The sequence below is a fragment of the Carcharhinus amblyrhynchos genome, chromosome 2 (assembly GCF_965287045.1).
Source record: "Carcharhinus amblyrhynchos chromosome 2, sCarAmb.v2.hapA, whole genome shotgun sequence".
Taxonomy (NCBI): Eukaryota; Metazoa; Chordata; class Chondrichthyes; order Carcharhiniformes; family Carcharhinidae; genus Carcharhinus; species Carcharhinus amblyrhynchos.
Genome location: NC_137325.1, coordinates 105,866,139 through 105,890,215, shown reverse-complemented (window position 1 = coordinate 105,890,215; position 24,077 = coordinate 105,866,139). Strand labels below are relative to the sequence as shown.

The following is a 24,077-nucleotide window of genomic DNA, read 5'->3' as shown; positions in this document are numbered from 1 at the left end:
GGGCAATTAATGTCCACTTTAGAGCCTCATCCCATCACCGCTAGTATTCAGCTGCTGTGAGGCAGGCTCTCTGCCCTTGCTGCTGGCTCCCCATCACTCTCAATCCATAACAACCATCCCTCTCCCCCCTTCTGTCATCACTTTCTGTGGCCTGGGTTCATCAATGATCTTGGGCCTTGGGTAAGTGCATTACCAGTAGTAGCCACTTCCTCCTGGTGGTGCTGCCGACCAATGCAAGGTGCCAATATGATTGGCTGGCAGTTCTCAACTGGCAGCACTTTCCTACCCACAGTATTTGATCCCTGTTGCCTAATTAAGTGCCAACTTGGTACTTAATGCGATGGGACTTCCTAAGAAAAGGGAGCTCTCTAGCCAGCCAGGGGTGGGATCTAGTTAGTTCCATTAAATATCATTCCTGGAGAACTATGGGCTATTCTGGGCATTACAGCTTCATAAGAATATACTGGCTTTGGAGGAAGTGCAGCAATGGTTTACCAGAATAATACCTGGGGTTCGAGGATTAAAAGACAAAGAGAGGTGACACAAACTAGAGTTGTTTGCCCTGGAATTTTGAAAATAATGGAATGATTTTCCCAAAGTTTTCAGGATATTGAAGGGGAAAAAATAGGGTTGATAAAGAGGAACCATTTCTGTCAGTTCGGGAGTTGAGGACTCAGGGAAAATAACCTAAAACATAGAGCTGTCAGAAGTGAAATTAGTAAGTTCTACTCCTGAGGGGTGAGGGAATTTGTTACATTTTAAATCTGAAATTAATAGGTTTTTGTTAACCAAGGGCAATGAAGGTAATGGAGCAAAGATGAGTGGATGAAGTTAAGTCACAGATCAACCATAATCTCAATGAACAGGTTCAAGGGGTTAATTGGCCCCCTCCTCTTCATGTATTCCTACAGACAAGTGGGCATTCCATCAAATCACTGAATCTCAGCAAGTTGAGAGAGCTCAAAATATTATTATTAAAGCATTTCTATCCAATTATAAAACTACAAGGAACAGGAGAAGGAGTAGATAAGATAGCTCCATGGAGTTAGCTCTGTGATTCAATAAGGTCATGCTTGAGCATATACATCAATTCCCATTTTCTGTTTTGTCTTACCTCCCTAAGCAAACAAATAAGCTGGATTTGGAAATGTTCTTTATGGGCTGCATGGTGGCACAGTGGTGCTGCCTCACAGCGTCAGGGACCCACGTTCAATTCCGGCCTCAGGTCACTAACTGTGTGGAGTTTGCACATCATCCCCGTGTCTACATGGGTTTCCTCTGGGTGCTCCGGTTTCCTCCGTAGTCCAATGATGTGTAGGTTAGGTGGATTGGCCATGCTAAACTGCCTTTAGTGTCAGGGGGACTAGGAGGGTAATTACTTGGTTATGGGATAGGCAGGATTGTGGTGGGTGCAGACTCGATGGGCCAAATGGCCTCCTTCTGCACTGTAGGGATTCTATGAACAATGACAACTAAACTGACAGAGATTTATGAGGTGGGGGGGGGTGGTGGAAGGAAAGAGTTTCAATACTGAGACATAATTGATCCCATCATGGCTAACTTGAGGGAGCTTCAAGGACTGAATGATCCCTTCTGACCTTGACTCTTATATTCTCAGGAGCGCAATCTTTGAATTTAGTCTTCTGAGGGAGATGTTATAATCTGCTTGGCTTTTGTTTATTGTTGTTTTTTGAATAAGTCACTCAGAAGTCTCACCTAGGTAGTTGTCATCATAGTCAGCAGGAGCCACCCCAGTTTGCCGTTCTCCATCCACTTTCCGCAGCAGATTTCTGAAGTCATATCCGCTTAAAATTTCAAATACACCAGCAGTAATCACCTGGCCTGTGTCCAAAAACACATTCAAAAGATACAAATGAACCAAAAACATACTTAATATGCATCACATCACAAATGTTTATCATCATGATCTATCACTGACAACATAAATGTAGCCTGAATATCTAGATTTCAGAGATTAGCACAGATTGTTTTAAGTACCTTCTATCCAAAGGCAAAAAATCAATGCAAACCACATTTTTTAATCATTCTAGATGAGATGATAGTAAACGGCTGCCACAAATCCCAAGTATTAATCTTCATTTACTTCCAAGTATAACTGAGTCCAAGACTCAAAATCACCATTAACATAAATGTAAAAGATGTCAGATGCTTCTAAATACTCAAACGGACTAAAAAAGCCCAGCCAATTCACACATCACAACAAAATGGCAGTCTTTTTTTTGTTTAACAAAAGAATCCTTCCAGTACAGAGATTGCACATTTTTTGCCTATTGCTCATTCAGAGCAACACAGAAGTGAGAATTTTGTTCCAGCCACTGACAACACTTGAATTAACAGGACATATCTCAAGCAATGTTTTTGCGCAAAGGGAATGACATTAATTCATTAATCTTTTAGATGGTTTGTCATTTTGGCTTCATCGCTTTTCCAACTAAATGCCAAGAAGTAGATAAACAACCATGTATTCACAGATATCCAAATGGTGTGGTGTAATGTGCTCGGTTTTAAAAATATTCTTTTGCGTAATGGAGGCATTGCTAAATCGCCCTTCAGAAAATGGTGGTTAGCTGCCTTCTGCAACCGCTGCAGTCCCACTTGAGTAGGTACACCCACAGTGCTGTTAGGGAGGGATTTCCAGGATTTTGATCAGCAACATTGTAGGAATGGTGATATATTACCAAGTCAGGATCGTGCGTGGCTTGGATGGGAATTTGCAGGTGGTGGTGTTCCCATGTGTCAGCTGCCCTGGTCCTTCTAGATGGTAGAGGTTGTGGGTTTAAAAGGTGCTGTCAAAGAACCTTTGTCAGTTGCTGCAGTGCATCTTGTAAACGGTACTCACTGTAGCTAATGTTTCGGTTGTGGAGGGAGTGAATGTTTAAGGTAATGGACTGGCTTCCAATCAAATAGGCTTCTTTATCCTGGGTAGTGTCAAGCTTCTTGAGTGTTGTTGGAGCTGCACTCATCCAGGCAAGTGGAGTGTATTCACTCACACTCTTGACCTGAGTCTTGTAGATAGTGTACAGGCTTTAGGGAGAGGGGGCGTAAGTTATTTGCTACAGAATTCCCAACATCTGACCTGCTCTTGCAGCCACGGAATTTATTTGACAGGTCCAGTTCAGTTTCTTGTCAATGGTAACCCCAGACTATTGATAGCCGTGAATTAAGCCATGGAGTTGCCATTGAATGTCAAAAGGAGATGATTAGATTGACTCTTGTTGAGATTGTTTTAGCCTAGCATTATGTGGTGTAGGTGTTACTTGCCATTTATCAACCCAAACCTCCCAGGTGGTAATGACAGAGATGGGCACTGCTGCAGCTGTACAGCCAGCCACCCCCCCACCCCCTGCCCCATGTAAAGGGATTCCCTCTCCAAGTAGTGGTCTATTGTGTCTCATCTTTATTGAAAAGTCTCCAGAGGATGCCATCATCTTGGACTGTGCTCCTTTTCCCTCCCTACATCAGCAGCTCCCACTCTGTCAGAGCTGGAGGGCCTTCTATTGGTTCTCCAGCCTCAAGAGTCCATCCATCACCCTTAATTGGAGAGTGAGCACAAGCCCTGGCCATTGAGTGGCTGTTCTCAGCTATTGATGTAACGCAGCGTCAGGATTGGAAATGGTCCTGATGTTGGGGACCTGACCAGAAAACAAAATTCCTGCCCCAAGTCTTTGGTCAAAATCTTATCACCATTCAGCCCAACGGGTTTTCCCATCCCAAATTCTTCAACTTTGCTGCAATAGGTGCGTGGCGTGAATGGTAGATACGATCGCGTCCTTTGTGTTCCAGACACACTAAGACACAAACATTCTGCAGAAATTCGTAGGGTTAGTCAGCCACAGAGGGAGCCATGTCTCTTCCTGGAGGGTTACAGCTGACAAGCTTTGCAAATTTATTTCTTTTGTAAAATTAATTTAGCCCACTAACAGGCTTAGGCCAAACCTTTCTGGCCCCACCTGCTGGTGGGATCTTCCAGTCCTGCCAAAGTCAATGGACTTTGGCTTATTCACACACCCACTGTGGAGGAACCCATTGCGAAGGGACTGGAAAATCCCACCCATAGTGTGTTACTTTCTCCGACTAACATCATTAGGCAAGGAATGGAAACTTGATGTAAACTGTATTTTGTTTGTTCATATATTACAAGTAAAATCAATTTGTTGATTTCTCATTCAACTCATCTCACTAAAATCCAAAGGAAGGAAAACAAAGGGAAAATTGGAGCCATGGTATGTCATACTAGCAAAGAGGGTTTTCTTTGCTTGTATGACAGCATTTTAATCCATTAAATGATGAATTACATTTTTCCAAAGCCTTTTTGTTTAGTCAGGGCAATAGAACACCATGTTACTGAATAGTCAGGTTCTCTGCGGCATCACTCATGTGTCCGTAGTTTGGAATGCAGCTCTAATATTTAGAAGTTAATCTGATTTTTAAAATTGCTGCTTGAGAAAGGCAAATATAGGTAATTGTAGCCACTTATAAAGTGTCAAGATTAAAGGGTATTATAACTGCTTACACATTTAAAGGTTTGATTCAAAATGAACTCCTCTTCTTTAAAAATTGTTTTTAAGAATATTAAATCTTGGCGTATGGGGCAGTACTTCTGGATTTCCGAAGGAAACTACCACCCCTCCCCCTTCCCCATCCACAACCCCAAACACACCCCCCTTCCCTCCTCATTCCCCTCCCTCACCAATTTCCCGACACCAGCCAGCTGTTCCCACCTTTGGTCCATTTTGGAATATGCCAATTCAGGGTTGAAGTGGCCAAGCACCCGCGAGTGGCAGGTCATTTAAACTGTTAAAGGGCTTATTAATCTCCCTCTGGCACAGCCTGGGACTTTCCAGTTGGCCAGCACGATCATCACAGTGGCTGGAACAGAGCCAATGAAAGCAGTCAGCTTCCTGGTGGCTGACCCAGGGACCATTACTCCACGTGCTTTGTACCTACACTACCACCACAACACTGTTCTGTGACCAATAAATGGCCACAGCTGCAGTAACTGGCTGGGGTGGGGGGGCAAAGACTCTCACCCGTTAAATCTATTTCTCTCTCCAATGATAGATCTCAATATTTGATTCTGGGGGCGGTCACTCCATGCTGCAAACTTTTGCTCACCTGCTGTTCAAGCTTACAGAGATTCAAAACAATTAAACTGGCATCTTTAAACTTTGTTGTATATACTGAAAGAAAGACCAAGTGCAGGTACTGAGGGGACTTCATGTGAGATCAGCTACCTCACTGCAGGCCCAAGTTAAAATCTGGCACATCACTTTTAACCACGGAATCATAGCTGAGAGGCCAGGAAGCAGTCAGGTTGCTAATGGGGTATTTTACTTTGAAAAGAAAGGCCAATTATTCTGGCATCAATTAATCCTTGGGCTATATTATTTATAGAATGGAAATGACTGCACAAAGCAAACATTGTTTTCACCACAAGGGATCCCATTAAAATTCTGCAATATAATTTTAACCTTCTGCCCTCCATTGACAAGGTGGGTTTTTTTTATTACTATCTGGTAGAATCTGGGCAAATCAATGCACTCAGAAGTGATCTGCTATCTCTAAAAATTTAATACGTTAAACCTCATTATTAAATATGATTCTTTCCTCAATGCTTATGAAATAACTCACGAATACTTGTGTAACCATGGTAAAACTAAATGTTCTAATACAAAAGTGGTAATCTAAAGTCACAGTTTCCTATCAAAATGGCCTTGGATGAAAGTACAAGCCTATCCAAATTAAATTTCCATAGGAACATTGGGCCTAGAATCAGGAATAGGTCATTTGGCCCTTTCAAGCCTGCTCCACTATTCAATAAGATCATGGCTGATTGGATTGTTGTCTCAACTCAACTTCCCATTAACCCTCATAGCCCTTGACTCCCTCATCTCTCGAAAATCTGTCTAATTTGAGCCTTAATTAAATTCAGTCACCTAGCCTCCACTGCTCTGGGGAAGAGAATTCCACACACTAATAATTCTCTGAAAGGTAAAAATTCTCCTAATTTCCGTCTTCTTTTTAAACTGTGTCTCCTAGTTCTAGCCTACCTACAAGAAGAGACACCCCCACCATTTACTGTATTAAGTCCCCTCTGGATCCAATATGATAAAATCACCTCGCATTCTTCTGAAGTCCAAAGGGCCCAACCTATACCTACTCAATATTGCAAAAATGACTAGTGGTGTCTTTGCACCGACTCTTACCCCAGGCTTACTTTGTAACCCCACGGAGTTACCCTGCTAATCCCCCTAAACTATTTGTCTTGGGACACTAAGCATGGCTGATCAATCTAACCTGCACACCTTTGGATTGTGAGAGGAAACCAGAGCACTCAGAAGAAACCCACACAGACAGAGGAGAACATGCAAACTCCATAGGTAGTCACCCAAGGCCAGAATTGAACCTGGGTCCCTGGCACTGTGAGGCAGCAATGCTAACTGTGGCACTGATTCACAGTGATTGAATAAGTCAAATTCAATTTTTATTGGAATCATAGAATTCATACGGTGTAGAAGAGGCCATTCAGCTCATCGAGTCTGCGCTAACTCTCTGACAGAGTACTTTGTCCAGGTCTTCTCCCTCGCTCTATCCACATAACCCCATGTACTTACGCAAATAATCCATCTAACCTTTACATCTTTAGGTACCATGGGACAATTCCACCTAACCTACACATCTTGGGAAATGAAGAGGAAATTTAGCATGGATAATCCACCTAACCTACACATCCTGGGAAACAAAGAGGAAATTTAGCATGGATAATCCACCTAACCTACACATCTTGGAACACTAATGGGCAATTTAGCATTGCCAATCCACCTAACCTAGACATCTTTGGACTGTGGAAAGAAACTGGAGCACCCGGAAGAAAGCCACGCAGACACAGGGAGCACGTGCAAACTCCACATAATCAGCCGAGACTGGAATTGAACCCAGGTCCCTGGTGCTGTGAGGCAGCAGTGCTAACCCACTGTGCCTCCCTCTGACTCTGGGATCTATATTTTGAGGATTAAGTTTTGAACAGTATATTTTCTATGAAGGCTATAAATCAGACATTTTTCTTAAATAAATGCTGCAATGAGCATTATAGAAGATCCATTTATCGAATTATATGCTACGTAACAATTTCAAACATCTCTTCAATGCATTCTTGAACGTGGGAAGAAAAAACTGACGTTAGTATAATGCACTTTCTGCTTCAATATCAATAAAAGCTAAGATGTATTACACCAACCATACACTGAACTGATTGAATCTCATTTTTTTTATAAAAATAAAAAAAAAGCATAAATACAATTGTTCTCTGCTTATATAGCTCTTCTGATGAACTTACAGAGGACAATCAGAGAAACTCATCAACACTATCCATTGTAGGCCTGTATACGTTCATTTTCCAATACTGCAAAGCCATGGCAGCACAGGCTACTCCAGTCTTTTATTGAAATGTTAACATTTTGAATGAAACCATTCAATAAAAAAATCAGTTAGCACAATACATGCCATATTACATATTTGGAAAAAGTATTTAAAAACTGGAAGTTAGTTTGCGGTGTCTTCAAACACAACTGGGAAGGAATATAGAAGACTGGGAGAAAGCATGAGAGAGGGGGAATAAATGATTTGGAGGAGATCTGGCCTGGAGGGTGAAGGAACAGTGGAGTGAGGACAGCAGTGATTGAGAAGACGACGCTAGGTGTGTGGAGTTGGGAGAAGTACTTCCAGAGGAAAGATCAATCGAACACTATTCCCATTCTCGACTGACAGTGTTTCATTAGAAAAATGCACATGTGGGAAACTGAGAGCAGGCAAGATCTAGCTAAGGTGTCGTGCAATAACCTCGGGAAAACTGGCCTCCCTCCCTAAACTGAGACATGTGGGTGACCATTTGATGACCAAGCTGTCTGTGAAACTGCACAAGTTCAGTTTAAAAAGGGAAAAGAGGCACAAAAACAAACGAACGTAAAGAAAATGCTGATTAGACGGTAAAAGGAGCTCTCAGCTGAGTTCCTGATTGTGTCTGGATTTTGTCCAGCCATAAACAGTAAATTCAATGTGCCTTCCATCTTGCATCCAGGTCATTCATTAAAGATTTACTAACTGATGTTATATAATCACAGCTACTTTCAGTGTACTCCAGCCTTTCTTTGGGCTGCTTTCAAAATGCAGGACAAAGAATTCTGCAACTGTTTTGAAAACCCAGTTGTTTGAATGAAACATGCTAACCTTGACCATCTTTTCTTTTAAACTGGAAACTGTACTTGTTTTAACCAGCTTAAGTAAATAAACTGTGGTGAAAATTATTTGTTATTTAGAGTACTGTGTGTATTTTAGAAAAGTAATCCAAATTAGGCAGACCAAATATGGTAGACACCAATTTCATTTTAGAATATGACCAGATTTGGGATTTTCAAAGGAAATTTCTATTCAAACTTCCAAAGCCAAATTGAGTGTGGCACGGTGGCACAGTAGTTAGCACTGCTGTCTCACAGCACCAAGAACCCGGGTTCGATTCCTGGCTTGGGTGACTGTCTATATGGAGTTTGCACATTCTCCTCATGTCTGCGTGGATTTCCTCTGGGTGTTACAGTTTCCTCCCACAGTCCAAAGATGTGCAGGTTAGATTGATTGGCCATTCTAAATAGTTCCTTAATGTCAGGGGGATTTGTAGGGTAAATATGTGGGGTTACAGGGATAGGGCTTAGGTGGGATTGTTGTTGTTGCAGGCTCAATGGGCCGACTGGCCTCCTTCTGTACTGTAGGTATCCTATGATTCTATTCTACATGGATATGCACAGTACTATAGAACGTACCAAACTGGATTTTTTTTCAATGTAAAAGCAAAATACTGTGGTATATCTGAAATGGAAACAGAAAGTAGTGGAAATCAACAATTCAGCCAGGATTTGTGGAGAGAGAAGCAGAGTTAACAGGGCAGATTTCACAACAGAAACATGAGCCTGATGTCGAGACCATTTTTGTGTCCTGACCTTCTATTGTGCAATGAGCTTTGTGCCATGTGACCAAGCAGTGACTCACCGATGTGACCACCATCTAATTATGGACTGCTAACCTCTAAGACACTAAGGGGCAAGTCATCTTGGCCAATCAACCTAACCTGCACATCAACCAACCAGATTGCAGATCCAGAATTTAGTGACATCTCAGAATTTAAACCAATCTGACCTCAGAGCCCACGGGTTGGATTTCCAATTCTGGGTTAGGAACCTGGTCGCAAGTTCAGCTCCGGATCTGGATGCCATGCCATGTCTGATCACTGACACGGTGCAATAATCAAATGGAGATTAGCCAATTGACAAAGGGGCAGATTAAGTGCCCAATTTGAGGTGGGACACTAGTCCCTGCACGCTCTTTGTAAAGACTTGCAGCAACTGTAACTGGGCCTGCTACTTTCTGTGGAAATGGTAGTCTCGGGAGATGAATGAGATCAGGGAATGCTGCCAGGGGCAGATGGGCACAAACAGTCCTCAGATTTTATGATATCTCAATATCGCCAAGAGGCAACAGATTTTCTTCCTGACACCTGACCAGAAAGGTGGCCCTAAGAGACCTAACGAAGGAGATGAGCAGTCGTGGAATTACCAGAGGGATGTGGAACCAGAGCTGTAAGCACTTCAGTGACCTCATAAGCTCTGGAAAGGTGAGTGGAATGCAGCACCTGGGTAAGAAGCCTCTTAACCTACCAGGCTGAATATCCATAGTGTTCCCTAATGTAGTCAGAATGAATGCCCAGTTGTATCACTGAGATATCAGTCACCCTCACATGTGGATGAGATTGAGCAGGGGGCATCACTATGGAAATCAACAAATCATGCCAATATCATGCTTTGAAAGTTGAGGGACGGCAACTAAACTCATGCATCAATCTCTCCTCATGCTGCAGGAGAAGCATGCTTGGAGATGGTGCTTGAAAGTGTGATGAAATGCTGATTGCAAAATGCCGTCCAGGTCCAGAGCTGATCCCTGGAACAATCTGGATGCAAAAAAATTCAGGGAGGCAGTAATCTTCACAGCTCAAGATAAGGAGCTTTCAAGGGGGCTGTGAATCACCTAGTTACTGCGCACCGTGGCATAAATCTCTGACTGGAGAGGCACAGTTTCCTCCTGCACTGTGCTTCTGCCACCTCCAGGTCGCTAACATTTGGACAGCCCAGCAATGTCTTGTGTGTCACATTCTTCTTGCAGCCCCTCACTGTGCTCCTCTAACCTGCTCCTAAACAGGGGGATGTCTCTGCTGAGGCTCCTTCTCACTGCTCTGCCTAATGTCAAAGTAGCCTATTCTCACCTCCAGTCTCAGAGTTGCCAGTAGCATGTACAGCTGGGCTTCCTTTGCCAACCTCTACTACCCCAGTGAAGTCAGTAGCCTGACACCCCTCTCAGGATGTCAACCTCTTACCACTGAAAAATACAAGCCTCTCAGCACCAGCCCTGACAACTCTGTGCCATTGGTTGAAAAGCTGAGTGTAATGTCCATCTTTTATATGAGTTGACCAGTGCCTCCATTAGCCCTGAAGACTGTCTGCTATATGCACACTGACATGTCCCAGACACAGGTCCCTCATGCCTGTTGTTTGAAAATCCCAGACTCCTCCAATGAGGCCTTTTAATTGGTTCCATATGTAGCTTGATAGCCACTTAGTTGATGTTGTGGTGTACTCCAGACATTCATCCCTCCCATTCAGAATAGTTTTGCATTCCAGGAGTGGCTGGATGCAGGAATACAATTTTCAAATCGCAACCACACCCATGCACACCCCCACCAGCAATTGAAAATCCAGGCCTGTGTCCCACCTACTTATCGCATCCCAGAATCATGCAACCCCAGACCAAACAGATATGGAATAATCTCTATGGCGTCGTTTTCGGTTCAATCACATTCTGACAAATTCTAGTCTGTAGCCATCATGACACTTGCTCATCAATTCTACTTAAGTGACTAAAAATACATTTCATGTTAGAACACAGTAAAGAAAATTAAACAATTTGCTAAACAAAAAAACACAAATAGGCAGAGAGATCTTGATATACAGGTACACAGGTCACTGAAAGTGGCAATGTAGGTGGAGAAGGTAGTCAAGAAGGCACACGGCATACTTGCCTTCATCAGCTGGGGCCTTGAGTTTAAAAATTGGCAAGCCATGTTGCAGCTTTAGAGAACCTTAGTTAGGCTGCACTTGGAAGATAGGCTGAAATTTTACAACCTTGCTTAGGCGAGGCTCATAAATCCTGCCCAAGGCCAACGGAGAATTCTGTTCTGCAAGCCTCGTCCACCCCGGTTCTGGCATGCCGGGGTGGACAAGGTGTGCCGGTAAAATTCCAGCAATACCAGAAGGAGGCTTTGGTGAGGGTGCAGAAAAGATTTACCAGGATGTTGCCTGGTATGGAGAGCATTAGCTATGAGGAGAGGTTGGAGAAACTTGGTTTGTTCTCATTGGAACAATGGAGCTTAAGGGGCGACCTGATAGAAGTCTACAAGATTATGAGGAGAGTGGACAGACTGGATAGTAAGAAGCTATTTCCAAGGGTGGAAGAGTCAATTACAAGGGAGCATAGCTTTAAGGTGCGAGGGGCAAGGTTTAAAGGAAAAGTACAAGGCAAGTTTTTTTTTTACACAGAGGCAGTGGGTGCCTGGAACTTGCTGCTATGGGAGATGGTAGAAGCAAATATGATAGTGACTTTTAAGGGGCGTCTTGACAAATACATGAATAGGATGGGAATAGAGGGATATGGTCCCCAGAAGAGTAGAGGGTTTTAGTTCAGATGGGCAGCATGGTTGGTGCAGGCTTGGAGGGCCAAAGAGCCTGTTCCTGTGCCGTAATTCTCTTTGATCTTTGTTCTCTTTGTTCAAATTGCTAATACCATCTGTCAATTATTCCAGTAATTCAATTTCCCTACATTTATAGGGTCAACATATCAATGTGAACTGTACTGGCAATCTCAAGGCTAGATATTGTCCTGCCCATTTACAGACACTCGCAGATCCCTGTGGCCTGAGGTCTGGATGTGGAGATGCCAGCGTTGGACTAGGGTAAACACAGTAAAAAGTCTCACAACACCAGGTTAAAGTCCAACCAGTTTATTTGATAGTAAACCCACAAGCTTTCGGAAACACTGTTCCTTCGTCACATGTGTGGAAGGTTCTGCCCTTCTCTTGTGGGTTTACTATCAAATGAACTGGTTGGACTTTAACCTGGTGTTGTGAGACTTTTGCCTGAGGTCTGGGGCAGTTGAGTTCTGATTTGAGGAACAATATGTGCAGCAGACACGCAGCACACATTAGGACAAACTTGAATTCTCCTGCATTTTGAAGTGTCCCATGCTATTTTATTTATGAGCCAACAGTAGCTTTCTTTGATTTATTGGCAAGTCTGACTTAACTAAATAGCATTAATATTGCTGTTGGTTCATCTTTAAATAACTGGAACTGTGTGAGTTATTCAGACTGTATGAATAGCACAGATAAAAAAATTGTTCTCAGCAGAATTGTTGCAATCTTTGGGTGAGTTTACATTATAACATCAATTGTCATTTTACACCACTGCAGGATCAGTTTTGCCCCATGCTGATCATTATTGATTCATGAACAAAAAAAGCAATAAAGAGACTAATACTAAGCAGTCACATCAATAAATAATAAAGCCAAAATCGCATTACACCCTCTAAGTTCCTTGAAATCTGGATGATTGGCAGCCGTGCTAAACTAATGACAACCTTGTGGTTCTGCAATTATCCTGTCATATGCACAACTGTGCTTATCCTTTTCCCATTTTGAAGGAAATTTAAGAAGGATATCACTCGTTTACCTTGCCAGTAAAAGCTGCCGGGTCCTCCAAGCACCAGATTTCCATTCTAGATAAATCAAATCATTTTGCAAATTCAATTTTGTTTTAAAACATGAAATATTGTCATCAATGTAATGTTGCTCTCTACATGTTGGTGACTTTAAAAGAAAGGATATACTTCATCAGGAAAGCATAAATATATTAAACAAATATTACTATACTGAGGATATCATTAACTGAAGAATAGCAGGAAATGATTATGATCCTGTCTATAAAGTTTATTGCGTTTGACATGCTATTATAATACAGTAGGTTCAATATGTTCTGAGGGACATGCACAGTAACATAATCTTTTGCACACAATATCAGAAAAACACTCCAGATGTGTGGGAAGACTAATTTTTATACCCTGCTTCATAGTAGTATCATGCTTCTTTCTGTTTAAGTTGGCATAAATTGCTCTAAAAGATATGAGCAACATTGAACATATAGAATGCTAAAGAGCTGTGAATCGATTGAATCTAAAACAATAGGGTACCACAGCTACTGAATTCTTGTTTCTAACAGCTGTCTGGATATGCTCCAGTCTTCAAGGTTTCATGTTCAGTAGTTACGTGGATATTGAAAATCTGCAGTGTGTGATTCCATTTTCAATCTACTCATTTCACTTACTGCAGGCAGGTGCATACCCACAAATTGCACACTCTCTCACAAGCCTCCTACTTTATCTCTGCTTAAGGTGTTCCTTTCCAACCAAAATAACATTCTTGCTATCTATACACACATAACCGCCTTTGAACTATTCTACTTAAAATTAATTTATAATCACTTGCACTTACATACTTCTCCCTCAATAGAAATTTTATAAAGAACTGTCCTGAAGACCTGAATAGTTGGCATTTCATACTGTTGAACTGTTTCTTTTTCCTTTTTGTAAATGACTAAAATAATGGTTCTTCCCAATAAGTGGATTTGGGTGCAAGATGATCTGTTAATGCAGCAAACTTCATGGCAAAGCCATCTAAGTCAAGCATACAGAGTTTGATTGCATCTTGATATTAAATAACTGTCAATTCATTCTCTAGAGGAATCTTGCTAACCAAATGTGGCCCCAAAGGATATTTGGTATCAACTTTACTGTAAATGCTGCACTATGATAACCGTAAAACAGCATAAAGCTTTGGTCATTTTGTTTTTTTTGACAAAGAGTTTGCTCAAATTATATATGTTTTGGCATTTCTTCTTTGTACCCAAGGCTCAACAGCAAGTATTATTTACATCCAAGTACTGTTATTGCTTTACTATTGGAAAAGCCACAATGCTGAGGTATTATATCACCATCTAAAGCTAACAAAATTGCTTCTGTTACTTTCAATTGACCTTTGAATTTTTACCAACTGCCCAAAAATAGCTCACTAAGGATTTAAATGGTATTATCAATTTCTTAGCACAAACATTTGTATAAATCTAGCACAGGATGGAACTATTTCTGACTTCTGTGCTTGGTGTCTTTCCTTTTCTCAACATACACAGACAGTATGTAGTTTAGAATATCTGTTACATTTTCTACAATAAATAAAATAAAATGCAATGACAAGTTTACCTGGGTAAAATCAAGACTAAATCCTGCTTGACAAAAACCTTGACCCTCCGGATTCGCTTGATCTGAAACAGGTATAAAATTTACGTTGCTTTCATAAATTGCAAATGCTTTCATTCATTTTTGCCCAAGTAGTATGACATTAACAGCTCTTTAAAAAGTTAAAGGATACAGGTGCGCCAGTATGCATTCCCACTTTTATTGATATTTGGTGCAAATGTCAGACTATCAGCTTATCAACTTCAGATGGAGCAACATGGGCCATTGCAGTGCTATCCAACAAGTTCCCTTCAGCTACAGTCTTCATTCCTCTACTGCAGAGACTTCCATCCCCACAACCCTGGCTGAAAATGTCATAAATTGTCTGATGAGATTAGTCAAAGTTAATGTTCGACTTCCTGGTTCCTATTTGCTTGGGGTTTGAACACCTCCTCACATACAATATACTATCATTCCAATTTCATTGAAGTGCTTGTTAGATTTCTTTGTTTCCACAGAGAGTCCAGTTCTAAAATTTCAATGGCTTTATTCAGCACTCAAAGGTCGGCACAGTTACACTTCTTTAGCTGTTCCCAAGGTGAGAGAAAGAGAGAGTGGGCTGTTCGCCCGCTTAGTTCATATACCCATGACATCACTCATCTTAATCTCATTGATGCATTTAAATTGCACTGGAACTGGGGCTGAGGTTGTCCCTGACTTGTGGTTGGGAAGGCATCATGACATGATGTGAGCCGTCACGGAGTCATGTAGGCTGCAGGCCCAAAATTGGGAGATGGCGGCAGCTGTTTTGCACAGGGAAATGTTGCCCGACTTCACGGTCAAGGATCGGCGCCGGCAGAGGGCAAGATCAGGTTCCACCGCGAGATCAGCACTGCTCCTAGTGCAATGCAGCCCCATCAGTGTTATTCTTAATATCCAAGTGCTGCACTGTAGAAAATTACCCCCATGTTCGTGTTAGTGTAAGTTCACATAGTCGTGACTCTCGCACACAGACTACTGAAAAGTACTTATAAGTGGACCTCTGAGCGTGGAAGTTTTTAACCTTTGATTGGCCAGATTAATCACTGTGTTTGCTTAGCGTATCAAGGATTTGGATCCTCAAACTAAGATGAAAAACACTGGAAAAACTCAGCAGGAACAGCAGCATCTGTGGAGAGAGGAACAGAGTGCATGACTCTTCTTCAGAGCTGCTTTGATCCTAGCTTTGACTAACTCACCAACTTCATCAGACAAGTCATGGAATTTCCATGCAGTTGAGGAGTGTTGAATTTGAAGAAAAAAAAGCATAGGAGCCTGTTGAGTATCACTGAGATTTGCTATGGCCTGCATTCCATCTTCCTAAATGAAAAATATTGTACAGCATTTGACACCACCACGCTGGCAGCTGGAGTAAATGTTTCACCATTATCTGGCTTCCTACCATATGCAGCACAAGTTATGATGAAGCAGAGCTTTTCTAGAATCTTGCTTACTCAGAAGGATCTTTCCCTACACCCTAGCTATGACTGTAACACTACATTCTGCACTATCTCCTTTCTTTCCCTATGCAGGTATACTCTGTATAGCACACAAGAAACAACACTTTTCATGTATATTAATACATGTGACAATAATAAATCAAATCAAATCAAAAACTTCTCTAGAATGTTTGCAATGTCCTTAATAATGAATGCAACTGCATTTCCATCACCAACTGTATTTGCATATTCTATACATTTCCTAGCACATGACAATTTATGTTGCTAACAATGCTACTTTAACATATACACGTTGCTTTCTGGTTTTATTTCACTGACATGAATGTTGCACATTGCACTATCTCTTCTAAAATATTTTCCAAGCATTGAAACATCTGTGAAGAATTTATGATTGCACATTTTTAGCAAATGGTCCAACTTTAAATATAGGCCAGTTGACGTTTTGCAGCAGGTAAAACATAGAAAACAGGCACAGCACAATCATAGGAAGTAGTAAAGTAAAAGTGAATGTTTTAAATTAAACAGAAATGTTCACTTGGTATTAGTTACTCAACCTACCTGAACGACATGGAGAATATTCTGCGTAGGCACTGAAATTCTGAACTGCCACATAACAGGTGCCAACTGGGTCTTTTTCTTGAGTCAATTTAAAGGTTCGCCAATTATACAGAGGGGCACATGCCTATTGATCAAAAATGTATCAATTAACGCAAAATATACAATAATTGCCTTTTCTTACAATGCATGCACAATTTCTTTTGCCAGAATAGCACACCTATTTCCAAATCAGTTACATGATAACTTATTCCAACTCATGTAAAAGGTTAATGTTTACAATCATGTCTTTTTTAACATTTTTATGAATATGTAAAGACTGATTACACAAATATGATCCCATTTCAGATGCAATATTATTGAAGTTAGCCACCACATTACTGACTGATAACAGTTTTGTTCAGCACTCACTCCCACCAATGTCTAGTTTATTTACCTAGCTGATTCGTGGGGCATTCCTAATAGATGCTAGTTACAAAAACAGATGAAATGATATAAATAACAAGAAGTTGGATACTATGCAAAACTTTAGTGACTTGCATTTACCTTGCATGCTACATTTTAACAATGTAAACCTGAAACAATATTCAACATACATTCTTATATACCACTCCAATTTCCAAAGCAAGAACCAGTAAAATAGTCGTCTATATATGCAATATAACAAAGGACACATCTAACTGATCGAGATGTTAAATCTTACAATACCTAACTACTTACCACAACCTTTCCTTTGTGTGATTTAACTGTTGCCCCAAACCATTGATTGGATTTAAATTCAATAGGTTCCTTTGTGCCATTAATTCTGGTGGTTCTGTTGCCTAATATGTGACAAAAACATTATTATGCCTGTGTTTTGAGCTCTTCTTTTCCTTACAGACAGCGAAACATTCAAATGGAAATAAAATCACAATGTCTCACATTTTGTTTTAGTGGGATCACTTGCAGGCTAGGAACATAAGAACATGGGAACATAGGAGCAGGAATTGGCCATTCAATCCAGCAAGCCTGTTCCACTATTCAGTTAGATCATGGCTGATCATCTTGTATCATGGCAACAGAATGCACTGTGGCCTTGTGATTATATTTTATCTATTTTACCACTTTGCAATTGTGATTCCTTGAAGATTATCAACCAGAAACATTTTGTTATTTTAGTGTTTTATTTTACTACCTCCTAATTTCAATGTAAAACATATAAAAAATTGCTTTTTCAATAAGTACTGTTTATAACTCATGTTTGTTATGGTATAAGCCAGTTCTTAACTCGTAATGAACAAATCAAATACATGATAATTTTCTCCACTTACGTGACAGTTGTGATAATTAATACACATTTTAAAATGCTAAATGATAAGTTATACAGCTCAATGTTATTACATTGTTGCTAACTGAATATAGATTTTTCTAATTGCTTTTTACTTTTTCTTTAAAAAATGGAGTAAAAACTGGTTCAAGATTTAATTATGTGTACACACAACCGGAGACATCTCTCCAACTTTGTTTAACATATACTTTGCAGATGTCAACATAAAAGGAACCATCTGTTCAAAAAATCAGCTCAATTATGATGCTTCTCAGTCTTTAATAAAAAGCAGACAATTCTTCACCCCCCCCCCCTTCTCTTCTTGAAGCAAACTGATTTCCCACATGTTCATCCTTCCCCAATTTCACTGCCTGTCCATGAATTTCTTTATGAATTGTCAGGCAGGAGGAGTTGCTTGACTGCACTTCTGCAGCTCTGTTTCAAACAGGTAATAAAAGAAAGTTGTCAACAGACATTAAATTCAATTTGAAGAGAGCGTTTGCTTCTGCTGTTTCGCAACTATCAGAAATCATACTTAGCAACCTCCCATCCCTGCACCTCACCCCTCTCCAAATCCTCAGACATGGATCCTGCACAAGCCACTCTGTTTAGCTACTCCCTTGCCAAGACTTACAGATCTTTAACAAGATACCTGGAAATTTATACAAAACAAACTGACTGAGGCAGTGGCTTTTCTATATTTCTAAGACAGTACTTTTCACAACTAGGACTCAAGAATTTATTTGTAAGCATGAATAAAAAAGCTATTTTTAACCTTATAGTCTGTTTTTGTAAAAAATAAGTTCACATTCAAACCCAAAATGTCTTTTAGCACAGAAGTTAAGTTTGTGAAGTGTGCGTAAAACTTCCAAACAGCTATTGAAAACTCTTAGGCAGTGGCCAAAATAATTTACCCCTTCTCACTCGGTGTAATTAATTCCAAGTCATTTAACCTAAGATTAGACTTCATGGGGCCAAATATTTCAAATGACATTAAACTACTGCCAAATACACATGTTTAAAGGAGTAATTCTGCTCAATATCAGTTTTGAAAAGGACATCGTTTAAATTGTCAAAATCTATTCCTGAAGGTTCACTGGAGGCTCACTTTATTATTAGTCAGCTTACATTAACAGCGCAATGAAGTTATCGTGAAAATCCCATAGGTTTAGAGCTTAAAGCTATGGTTGTAGTCTTCACTTTGCATTTGTTTTGTACTTTACAGTGGTCATTCAGCATAAGAAGTGGAATTAAATGTGCATTTTTTCAAGCTGAACATCACACACACCCAGCTTCTTAAACTGTCACTGTGCTCCTATATGTAGCTGCGAAGTGACAGCTTCATAGGAGTGAGCTGGGATAAATGAAATGGAAGTACGCAGATTTCCTGGGAGGGAGTGTGGGGGCATTTTTGCTGCATAGACTAGGGGTTTCAGATTAGGGCAGAGGAAGGAACAAGTTAAAGAGCTGGGGCAAGAGTTGGATGCTTCTGCACACTTACTGGATTTGTCGAAGGGGATCTGTCTGCAAGTGGCACCTCCTGCTGCCCAGCTGCAGAAGTACACCGCTCCCCCTTCCACGATCCAGGGCTGGCTGGTGTTGGCTTTCGGAGCTCCCACAAGGACATTTACTCTGAAGACCACAACCCCGCCAACAAGAGAGGGAGAGAGAAAACAATCACAACACAGGTTTAAAACAAAACCAGAAACGGTCAACATCAACTAACTCCAAACGCACAGCACAAAGTGTCTCCATCACATCATCCGCCCTGAACCACTGGGCTGGATAGTAACCATCCCAATGATGGAGCACACATACACGTTACAGATTGTTCAAACTAACTTCACAACAACAAGGTGTGGAGTTTGGCAACTCTTGAAAAGCCTGTTTCGCGGCACGTTGTTGAAACAGAAAGTGGGGAGTGAAAATGTTCCTCACGTGTTCTGATCAGGCGAGTAGAAATCCACCGAGTATCCGAAGTAGCTGCCCGGGGGTCCGCTGTACACCGCCGGCCGCAACACATCCAGGTTGAAGGCGACACATCCCGGGAGCAGCAGAGGCAGCAGCAAGTGGCAGACAGCGAGCCGGCAGCGGCGGGAGGGCATCGCGGGTCGGTAAAACTGGGTCAGCAGCAAGGGGCAGGGTGAACCTCAGCCCTGTCAGTGTGTGCAGGGATCACCCAGCTGAGAGGTTAACTCTCTCTTCCTCTCTCTGCAGGCTGCTGCACAGCCTGGATATGCCACTGGTGAAAGGATACCTGGTGCACCGTGTCTGGGGAGTGGGAGTGAGAGAGAAAGAATGAGTGAATGTCTGTGAGAGTGTGAGTGAGTGTGCAAGGGAGAGAGAAAGGGTGTGTGTGTGTGTAAAAGAGTGAGAGTGAGTGAGTGTGTCTGTGAGTGCCTGAGAATGTGTGAGGGAGAATGAGTGTCAGAGTGTGAGACAGAGTATCTGAGAGTGTAAGAGTGTGTATCTGAAAGAGGTGTGTATGTGTGTGTGAGTGAGTGTGAATGTGAGAGTTTGAGTGAGAGTCTGTGTGAGTGAGAGAGTTTATTTGTGTGTTTGAGTGAGTTACTGTGAGAGCCCAGTCTGTCAACCACGCTTGCTGTGTGCTAACTCAGACCTTGCTGTATATTTCCTCCCTCGCCTCCTGTTAATGTGGACAGCAGAGGGAGGCGTCTTCCTCACACCGCCCGCGTCATTAAGAAGCTGTCCTTTTATGGTGGGAAAGAGCCTTAAAATTAATCTTCAATCCATCCAGACCCCAGAAGAAGTGCGATCTTCCCACTCCCAGCGCCGCCCTGCCTGTACCTAACAAACGGCTTGTAATCTCCTGAATGTTTCACTCATGTGCTGCCCGGAGGGATGGAAGGAGCGCTGCTGTAACGTTTGTGTGTTAACTGTGAAGAGGAAATCAACCCTATCATTCATCCTAAAGGACAAGAAGTTCGATTTTGATTGTCAAGTTGTTTAATTAATTTAACATTGCGGAAGGAGGCAGGAATTAGAAAAAAGAGTATTGATCCACTAATGCACATTGCAGAGTAATCTGCCTCATATTAAGGACCTCGCTTGCTCATTAGAACCTTACTCCTACATTCACGACCAGACCGTGGTCATTTGAATTGAGACTCAAACATAGTTTTATAACTGCTGCCCAAATAGATTTTATGGGCTATAATTCTATCTAATTTTCCCTACCTTGATATTAAGATAACAGCTGATCAAATTCTCCTCGGAACGATAGAGAAAATCTGTCACTTTCACAGAAGAGTGGTTGTACAACTCAGGTATCCATCCAGTCAATAATCTGACTACCTAATGCATTGAAGCAAGAGTGGTTTAAGCACCTCCCATAGACAAAACTCCTGTCCCTTGCATTTTACTTTCCATGAGTTTTATATCATTCTAGCCCAGTGAATAAAAAACACATTTGAAAGGTGCCCATTTCGTCCACAGAATTTACTGGGAACTTTAAGAATGAACTCTTGATACTGTTTAATGTTGTAAGACTTAGTGTTTTAATGTTATACCATTATGTGAGCGCAGATCTCCATTACCACTGAACTTGCTGCAAGGCAGAGTTTGCATAACTCTTCATATTCTGAGCATGTAAGTACCATTTTAGGGCTGTTACTCACAGCATGTACTATATCACAGAATTATTACCATGAGTTGGAGATGCCATCGTTGGACTGGGTGGTCACGTAAGAAGTCTCACAACACTAGGTAAAGTCTAACAGGTTTATTTGGGATCACCAGCTTTTGGAGCTCTGCTCTTTCATCAGGTGAGTGATTGGACAGTTGTACGTGTTGGACTTTAACCTGCTGTTGTGAGACTTCTTACAGAATTATTACAGCACATGAGGCTCTTCAGCCCATCATATCTGCTTTCCAAATGAGCAATTCGCTTTGTGCCATTCTCCCACCATCTTCCCAGAACCCTGCACATTCTTCCTTTTCAGATAACAGTCCAATTCCCTTTTGACTATTTCAGCTGAACTTCCTCAACCACGCTGTCAGCCAGAGCATGCCAGACCTTAATCGCTCGCTGCATGCAAATCTTTTTCATCATATCACTACTGCTTATTTTGCCAATTATTTTAAATCTATGCCCTCATTCTCAATCCTTTCGTGAGTGGGAACAGTTTTTCCCTAACTGCACTGTCCAACCCCTTCGTGATTTCAAATATCACTATCAAATCTCATCTCAATCTTACGTTTTCCAAGAAAAACAGTCCTGACTTCTCCAATCTATCTTAATAACTGAAGTTCCTCATCCCTGGAACCATTCTTGTAAGTCATTTCTGCATTCTTTCTAATGCCTTCATATCCTTCTCAAAATGGGGCAGCCAGAATTAGACAATATACTCCAGCTGAGACCAAACTTGTGTCTTATACAAGTTTAACATAACCTTGCTCTTGTACTCCGTGACCATATTAATAAAGCCCAGGATACAGCATGCTTGATTAACCACTCTCACTACTTGTCCTGCCAACTTCAATTATTTGTGCACAGACACAGACAGATCCTTCTGCTCCAGCTTCACTTTTAGTCTTGTACTCTTTATTTATATTGTCTCTCCATGTTCTTTTTATCAAAGTGAATCACTTCACACTTCTTCACATTGGACTTCATCTGCCACTTGTCCGCCCAGTCCACCAACTAGTCTGTGTCCTTTTGAAGTTCCACACTATCCCCCTCACAGTTTACAATGCTTCCAACTTTCATATCATTTGCAGATTTTGTAATTGTGTCCTGTACACCAAGCTCTAGGTTGTTAAAATATATCAGGGAAAGCAACGGTTCCAACACTGACCAGTGTGGAAATTCAGTACAACTCCACTGGATTTCCTTCAGTCTGAAAAGCATTACTCTCTATTTTCTATCACCCAGCTAATTTTGTATCCATGTTTTCAGGTTTATGTAGCAACTTGATATTAAAACAAAAGTATTTAATAAACCCATTAGTTTGTAAGGGAAGATCAGACTTCAGAACAGAGACAATGTACATGAGAAATGGATTAAAGGTAGAAGAAGAGAGCAAAAATGTTTTTACTGTACTATTACAAATTGGATTAGTATAATACCATTGGCAAAATGGCCAGGAGCTGTTCGCTAGTATGTCAGCTAGTTTAGTTTAATTTCAATTCTTTTAAAGCCTGATTGATGAAAAGACTCCAGTAATGATATGCTAAGTATGGTTATATGATGAATTGTGTGTTAGGTTATCTTACACCTTATCCCTGGCACAGTGGTTAGCACTGCTGCCTCACAGTGCCAGGGACTCGGTTTCGATTTCTGGCTTGGGTCACTGTCCATGTGGAATTTTACCTTCTCCTTGTGTCTGCGTGGGTTTCCTCCGGGTGCTCCAGTTTCTTCCACAGTCCAAAAGGTGTGCTGGTTAGGTCCATTGGCCATGCTAAATTCTCCCTCAGTGTACCCAAACGGAGTGTGGCGACTAGGGAATTTTCAAAGTAACTTCACTGCAGTGTTAATGTAAGCCTACTTATGACACTAATAAATAATCTCTACTTGAAGATTGATTATACCTTGTGAGTTATTTGTCTGTTTGTAAATTATTAAGAGCTTCCAGAGTTAATCAGTTATGAATGAGGTATTAATTCTGCAATGTTTACATTCTCCCTTTTACAAAATGCATTGCAGTTACCCTTGGGGGAAAAAATCCATTTCTATCACATCATTTACATCCTCACAACCAATTAAGTACTTTGGAAGTGTTGCCTAGTCATCTTGGCAATCAGGGCCACCAGTTTGCACACTGCAAGATTACGCAAATGGTAATGATAGTATAATCTGTTTTAATGGTGTTATTTGAGGAATTGGTCAGGCCATTGGGAAAGCTCCCTTGCTTCTTTTATAACTTACATCCACCTGATGGAACCTGTAGCGTCTCATATGAAAAATGGCATCTCAAGCAAGTATTTCCTTAACACTGAGCCTGGATTATGTGACTGAGTATCCGACCCCTCAACTTTCTGACACAGCACCACCGAGACAGGGTTAAAACTAGGAATTGCCAGAAAAGGAATAAAGAAGGTTATTGGAAATATTGAGGCTGTAGCTGCTACAGATTTCAAGCAGCATAAGTTAAATTGCCTTTTTAATTTGGCAGCATGTACTTAGTTCTTTTTTTGTGGATTTAATAAATGCGCTTGGAATATGACAATTAGTTCTTACCTCTAAGAGTAGAAAGATCATACTCTCCCAGTTTAATGAATTTATCACCTTCTGTTTCTCTCCGCATCAGCATTTCTTTCCCTCTCAATCAACTTCACAATTCACAATTCCCCAT

The 24,077-nt window shown here is 41.2% G+C and overlaps 1 protein-coding gene across 1 annotated transcript in view; it reads right to left on the bottom strand.

Moving 5' to 3' along the window:
• itga8 (integrin, alpha 8) overlaps positions 1-20,153 on the bottom strand; it is a 188,696-nt gene extending 168,543 nt beyond the window's left edge. The window contains exons 1-7 of the mRNA XM_080210484.1: positions 19,702-20,153; positions 19,265-19,395; positions 17,178-17,278; positions 16,461-16,584; positions 14,428-14,489; positions 12,846-12,891; positions 1,717-1,842 (exon numbers count right to left, since the gene is read on the bottom strand). Coding sequence (XP_080066610.1) covers positions 1,717-1,842; positions 12,846-12,891; positions 14,428-14,489; positions 16,461-16,584; positions 17,178-17,278; positions 19,265-19,395; positions 19,702-19,868 — 757 coding nt within the window. The 5' untranslated portion in view covers positions 19,869-20,153. The remainder of the gene's footprint in view (positions 1-1,716; positions 1,843-12,845; positions 12,892-14,427; positions 14,490-16,460; positions 16,585-17,177; positions 17,279-19,264; positions 19,396-19,701) is intronic.
• Positions 20,154-24,077: the final 3,924 nt, after the last annotated feature.